The 6894-nt window shown below is 51.7% G+C and overlaps 1 protein-coding gene across 2 annotated transcripts in view; it reads left to right on the top strand.

Annotated features, from left to right (window-relative positions):
• Nucleotides 1–305: 305 nt before the first annotated feature.
• The window catches only part of kpna6 (karyopherin alpha 6 (importin alpha 7)), a gene marked incomplete at its 5' end in the record, with an annotated part of 11405 nt that continues 4816 nt past the window's right edge, over nt 306–6894 (top strand). The window contains 8 exons of one of the 2 annotated variants that reach the window (XM_084455190.1): nt 306–389; nt 2984–3117; nt 3267–3359; nt 3473–3572; nt 3677–3771; nt 4118–4249; nt 4675–4763; nt 4973–5072. In XM_084455190.1, coding sequence (XP_084311316.1) covers nt 386–389; nt 2984–3117; nt 3267–3359; nt 3473–3572; nt 3677–3771; nt 4118–4249; nt 4675–4763; nt 4973–5072 — 747 coding nt within the window. Of the gene's footprint in view, nt 390–2976; nt 3118–3266; nt 3360–3472; nt 3573–3676; nt 3772–4117; nt 4250–4674; nt 4764–4972; nt 5073–6894 lie in introns of those variants that run through there. The other variant, XM_084455189.1, reaches the window with a different exon arrangement.

Genomic DNA, 6894 nt, shown 5'->3' with positions numbered 1-6894 from the left:
GTGTTGCTTCCATGCCCCCTAGTGTCTAAGGGATGAGGTGTAGGCCTAATAGTAGGATAATTTCTCAATAATTTCTTGCCTCTATTATATTGCAATATCATATTATGATACTGGATGTATCTATCAAGAAGGACTAGATTGTACTCTCTCCAGGGTGCGCGGCGCGCATATGGTGTACACAATGACTAGAGGGATTACAGACGGATCTAACATGTTCAGGGTTGCCAGGTTTGAAGACCTGATAGGGGGATACTACAAAGATGACCTGGCAACCGATATATTCCTCCGACATATTGTTTGTGTGGAGCAAATTCTGGAAAGCTAGGAGTGGAAGAGGATTACAGAATCTATTTATTTCCAAGCAGCACACGTCAGTCAAGAAAAAATGGGTGAGTTATTCATGTAATGGTTCACTGTAATCCGTTGATAACGTTACCGCTGATCTAGTCGACGGCACGCAACGTTGCCCCATTACCCCTTCGTTTCGGCTGCTTTGATAGTTAGTAAGTGCTTGCTAGCTACGCAAGCTAATGTTAGCGTGCAAGTGCTACATAAGCTAGCTAGGCCAGCTGTCTCGCCTTGCCTGTCAATTCCTTCTAAGTTAATGTTACTTTTCCTAACATCAAATGCTACCCTGTCTCATTGTTACCGTAACGTACTTTGACAATTTCGTTTAAGCTAGCCAGTTCCATTGCTAGCTAGTTTTTCAACGTCTTTAGCTCCGCATTCCGCTAGCTGTCATCATGGTTCACGTAACGTTAGCCAGCAAGCTAGGAGTAGCTAGCTAGTATGTCATCTGGCATGTCAGAAGCACGCATGGGTACTTAGCTAGCTAGCCAGCGAGTTAGTTGTAATAATGGGTAGCTAGCTAGTTAACCAGATTTGTCATAAAGGTCTGGGGTAAATTTCTAGCCAACTACTGGCTAGTATGGTAGGGATCCTAGCAATGATATCAACCTTAGCCTGACGTCAGTAAGGCTTAGCTAGGGCTAGCCAGCAGTTAGCGCCTGAGAGCTAACGTCAGACACATTTCCAGCTGGGTGTATTTTGATGTCCACGTGTGTGTGTGGCATGTCGGTGTCACAAGACGGGATGACTGTGTGCTCAGGAAATTAATCCAAATGGTTCTATTTCCAGCATCTGTCTTCATTTGAACTCAGTGCCGCCTAAACTACTTTACCAGATCGTGACGTCTTCTGCTTCATACTTTGACTTACGTAACGTTAACGTTAGAACCGTATAAATCGAAGCATAGGAAGTAGAAGGCGTCGCAGTCTTGGGGGGGCTACCCCCTCAACGTGCAGGTATGCCTGTTTCTCATATGAGAGGAGGGGAGGGCGAGTTGATAAAGGACCATGGCTAATCAGTGGATAGTGAACAACACCACCCAATATTAGCCATGAGTCGGAGCGAGTGTAAGTATATTTGCCACGCCTAGCCTCTCATTGGATGTCCTTTGAATGTGGCTGGATCTACTATCTACTACTACTATAATCTACTATCCGACATTCTCTTAAACCGTGGTGTAAAACAGTCATCTGACTCATCTCTCACCCTCCCTCCTGCCTCTGGCATTTTCTCCCTCTCCTCATCTTGCCCCCCCTCTTCCCCCTCTCCTCTCTACCTGGTGTCATAAGCCACCTGTAACAAGTGATTCAGCGTTATTGCGTCTACTCTGATACCGGTTATTGTACGAGACGGGCGTCTCTGCCCTCTGGGTGGCATGTGGCGCGGTCGTAGCTAGCGGGTTGTCCGCAGGGCAGCTGCCTTCTGCGCTGGGGCCAACCCATGCTGCGTTGCAGGCATATCTTCCACCTCCGTGCTCAATCTGCTCCGGGAGGTCTGGAAGAGCCCCGTCTATCAGAGCCCCTCTGAAATAGCAGTCGTAATCGTCCCTCTCTCTCCGCTCCTGTCTATTCCTGAGAGCTAAAAAAGCCCCCCCCCCCCCCCACACACACACACACACACACACACACACACAACTTAGAGCTTCACAGACGAGGGCACAGACAGCAAAAGTATCCAGACACATATGTTATGCACAACCTGTTTGTTTGTGCAGAGCGGCAGCCTGTAGTTTCACCATCTGGACTCGAATTTTCTCTCATACACACACACGCATGCGCGCGCACACAGGCGCGACTGTCCTCGGAACAGCGGGGCAAAAACAGAACCTTGCAGCTCAGGGCTCTGCTGTGCCCAGCCCTGGCCGGCCGCGGTGGCGTGACTACACGCAGACGCCGAGGACGGGCACATTGTGCCGTGTGGGCGCCGGATCGCGCTGGCTCTGCGATTAACTCCGCTCAATAAACCTGCCTGTTCCCCCTGCCAGCTGACTGTAGAAGAATAGCACTCAGTCCTGTGTCTGGTGGGTGGGTGTGTGTGTTTGTGTCTGTCTGTGTTCGTCGGAATGGTCTGCATGCGTTGTGTTCCAGCAGCCTGCGCCAGTACGCTGCCTGTAGTGTTGGGCTGCTTCGTCGTCGATGCTCGCGTGTATTTTTAACGAGCCTGTTTATATGAGACTGTCTTCATCATCCTAGCCTATTATTAGTGTCTGAGAGCTGAGGAGGACCCACACACACACACACACACACACATGCATATATATGCACACATACACACACACACACAATCACACAGACTGGAACAGAAACAGCCTCTATTGCCCATCCATTCATAATGCTGTGTTCACACCGGGCGCAAATTTTTCCGGCCGCGCGTCAAGTTTACATAGAAAGTCAATACAATTTGCGCGAACTGGGCAGCGGGTAGCGAATCAGGCGATCCCGGCGGCGCGGTGACATTCACAAAAGTTCTATTTTTTTTAAACTTTCTGTGGCGGATGCGCGCGGCAACCCATTGATCCCGCGGCGAGATTAGGGCGAACTGAGCAGCGCAAATTTTCTCGCCGCGCCCGGTGTGAACGTAGCATAACATCTCTCCTGTGCGTGTGTGTGTGTGCGCGTGTGTGTGTGTATGTCAGAGCCGTCAGCGAGTCCGGCGAAGGACAACTACAGGATGAACCGCTATAAGAACAAAGCCCTGAACCTGGAGGAGATGAGGCGCCGCAGAGAGGAGGAGGGAATTCAGCTCAGGAAACAGAAACGAGAACAACAGGTAAACAAACAAACAAACAAACAGTCCTGCTCCACTACTGCAGGTAAATGGTGACTCCCAGCCGCCACCCAAAACGCCGTACAACAGAGCCACGCCATAGCAGTGGCCTTAGACTATTCTGATCCCCTCGCGCTCTCTCTGATTCACAGCTCTTCAAGAGGAGAAACGTGGACGTTCTCAACGAGGAGGCAGCCATGTTTGAGAGTCCGCTGGTCGACTACTCCTGCTCCTCCGACACCACAGTGAGTCTCAGGCACACACACACGTACACACACACACACACATCGCTCCTCAACCAGCCTGTGGGATCGGAGCAATCTTGAGTGTGATTGGCTCCGGCGTTGTGTGTTTTCAGGACGGAGTCATCACCAGAGACATGGTGGAGATGCTGTTCTCAGAAGACCCAGAGCTCCAGCTCACCACAACACAGAGATTCAGGAAACTGCTGTCCAAAGGTAAAGCCCTGTCCGCCGGGCCTCAATGTCCCACGTACGGCCCACATGGTTTATGGTTTGCCTGGGAGTCTGACCCTGTGAGTGTTTGTGTTCCGACCCCCCAGAGCCCAACCCCCCCATCAACGAGGTTATAAACACGCCCGGGGTTGTGGAGAGGTTTGTAGAGTTCCTCAAGAAGAGCACCAACTACACATTACAGGTGAGAGGCCTGGGCACTCTTCAAATCATGAAGGTGTTTTATATGTTGTGTGGTCTTTTATACATTGTGTCTTATTCAGGTGTTAACTCGTTCTCTGTACCCCCCCCCTCCCCCCCCTCTCTCTCTCTGCCTCTCTCTCTCTCTCTGCCTCTCTCTCTGCCTCTCTCTCTCTCTCTCTCTCTCTCTCTCTCTCTCTCTCTCTCTCTCTCTGCCTCTCTCTCTCTCTCTCTCTCTCTCTGCCCCTCTCTCTCTCTCTCTCTCTCTCTCTCTGCCTCTTCTCTCGCTTCTCATTCTCTCTCTCCCCCCTCCCGCTTCCCTCTCCCTCCTCATCTCTCTCGGTCCCCAGTTTGAGGCAGCCTGGGCCCTGACCAACATCGCGTCGGGTAACTCCATGCAGACCAAGATAGTGATGGACGCCGGGGCGGTGCCCATCTTCATAGAGCTCCTGAACTCCGACTTCGAGGACGTCCAGGAACAGGTAATGGGATGAATCCATGGCAACGCTGTCCTCCTAAAAGAGATGAGCTGAGTCAGCTGTGTTAGTCCTGCCCCTTATCTACCCTTACTGATCTCTCCGTTTTCTCTCCCTTTTTATTTCTCTCTCTCTGCTCCTTCCCCCCCCCCCCCCCCTCCCCTCTCCCCCTTCCACCCGCCCCTGTCTCTCTGTCCCCTCCCCAACCCTCCCTCCCACCCTCTCTCCCTCCCTCGGCCTGTCTCTCTGCCCCGCCCTCTCTCTCTCCCTCCCCCTCTCTCTCCCTCTCTGTCTCTCTCTCCCCCTCCCTGTCTCTCTCTCTCTCCCCCTTCAACCCACCCCCTTCTCTCTGTCCCCCCCCCGACCCTCCCTCCCCCTCTCCCTCCATCTGTCTGTCTCTCTCTCTCCCTCTGTCTCTCTCTCTCTATCAGGCGGTGTGGGCTCTAGGTAACATTGCGGGGGACGGCACTGTGTGCAGAGACTACGTACTCAACTGCAACATCCTTCCACCACTGTTAATGTACGTTCACACTGCACCACAGTCCTCTTTAGCTCCCTAGCTACTTCAGCATTTGATCGTAGTTTGATAGAAGTTGTCTTATTTGATCTTGAAAACGGCAGTTTTAGAACTTTCGACGTTCAAAGCAGGCAGCTACAAAACAATCACATTTTCTATTCTAAAATCACCTTTTTCGATTGTGTCTCTGGCTGCCCCCCCCCCCCCCCCAGGCTCCTGACCAAATCCACCCGACTGACCATGACCAGGAACGCCGTGTGGGCCCTGTCCAACCTCTGCAGAGGGAAGAGCCCCCCGCCCGTCTTCGAGAAGGTACAGTCCATCCGCTCCGGGCGCGGCCCGTCTCAACCTCTGGGGGTAAAACCCGCGGCGCAACCCAGAGCAGCGGGGCCGAACCCGTCCGGCTGGTCCGTCCCCGCGGGGGGGAACCCCGGGAGATGGAGGCGGCCGGCACGAGCGCAGTCAGCCAGGCGCCAGGGCACCGGAGTGGAGCACGAAACGCCTACCGCGCACGCCGGGATACGCCCCCCTGTGGTTTCGTTCTGGTGGATGCTCCTCGGCGGGGGGGGGGGGTTATGTCCTATTTCTAGCTCCAGGAAAGACACAGGACAGCAGATGATATATAATCCCTCAGGCTACCGTCCGAACCTCGGAGCCCATCAAAGTGCTCCACAAATGAACCATAATCTCCTGGGCCTGAAGTGCTGCGCGAATGTATGCCGTTTGTCGGCTTCCTGAATGTGAAGCCTGGCCAGGATACTCCACCAGACTGCTGGCTTGCAGAGCTGCCCTGGCTGTGTCTGTCTGTCTCTGTGTGTGTGTGCGTGCGTCCCTCCGTCCGTCCGTCCGTCCGTTTCTGGCTGTGGGTCTGGCTGTCTGTCTGGCTGTTTCTGGCTGTCTGTGTTTGTCTCTGTCTGTGGGTCTGTTTGTTTGGCCGTCCGTCCATCCGCTAACTGATTTGAATCCATCTAGATCTGTCCGGCGATGTATAAAAGCCCCCAGCGACAGGAGCCAAGCCATGTGAATGGCAGCTGTATTAGGAGGGAGGGAGGGAGGGAGGACGCCATGCACGCCCGGGGGCGTGTCCCAATACTCTAGCAGGGCTGCCTTCCCCAAGACAGGTTCAGATGTGTGTGTTGGAATACTATGGCGGGACGCTTCTGTGGAGCTAAGAGGTAGGGCAGGGCGATATCTCGGAATTAATTCGGTTCATTTGAGTTTTTGAACGATGTGAAAAATTACCTAAATTGCAAAATGGAGATTAGTGCTTCCCCTGCTGTCACTGAAACGCCAGCGCCAGCAGTCCACTTTAGTTTCAACAGTAACGTAGGCTGTTGACGTTTCCTTGCAGATGCTGAGACAACAAAATAATACCAAAGAAAGGTCGGGGAGGGACTGAAAATATGCTATTCCCAGTACCAAGTGCAGCTCGGGCAGTTCACCTTTCTGGCCCGTTTTCATTAGCCTACCCTGTAGGACATCTACAGAAATTGATGATGTAATTAAATCACATACTTACCACTAAATGTTTCCACTGTTTCCTCTCCCACACTAAAAGGTCAGGCTTATAAGAAGTCAGTATATTGCACATATACTGTACTGCGTATAGTTTCAATAAAGAAAACCTTTATTGGATCATGTACATGTAAAACAATCTAGATTAAATTTTTTGGCCATAGTGCCCATCCCTACTTGGAGGGTAGCTTGCCGAACGGTACTGCTACTGGTCTGTCTGTCACTCTGAAATGATAACATCGGGACCGAGCCCTAATTCCACGCAGATCCTTTAAGCTCTGTTCTGCACATTGGCTTCTTTGAAGCGTCCCGTATTATAAGGTCACCTGGTTTCCAGTCGGCCAGACGACCTTTAAAAAGAGGCCAGGCCACACTCCCTTCTGGAGTGATCCTGGAGTCAACTTTAACCCCTTGGGGGCGCCTCTGGGAATTTTTTTTTATTAGTCTTCCTTTTAAAGGAGTAGTAAAGGAAAAATGCATGTTTAGCCCTGTTTTAAGGTTACTTATGATCATATACAATGGTTCAGATCAAAACGTTGACAAAGCTAGCATTTTCGAGAAAGTTGATAATTGCTCTACCACCGTTTTGGTCATACAATGGATGTGGATGGGCATCTTG

The sequence above is a fragment of the Borostomias antarcticus genome, assembly GCF_949987555.1.
Source record: "Borostomias antarcticus genome assembly, chromosome: 21".
In the NCBI taxonomy this organism is placed as follows: Eukaryota; Metazoa; Chordata; class Actinopteri; order Stomiiformes; family Stomiidae; genus Borostomias; species Borostomias antarcticus.
The sequence above is the reverse complement of the archived record's forward strand: the minus strand, read 5'-3'. Positions and strand labels throughout refer to the sequence as shown.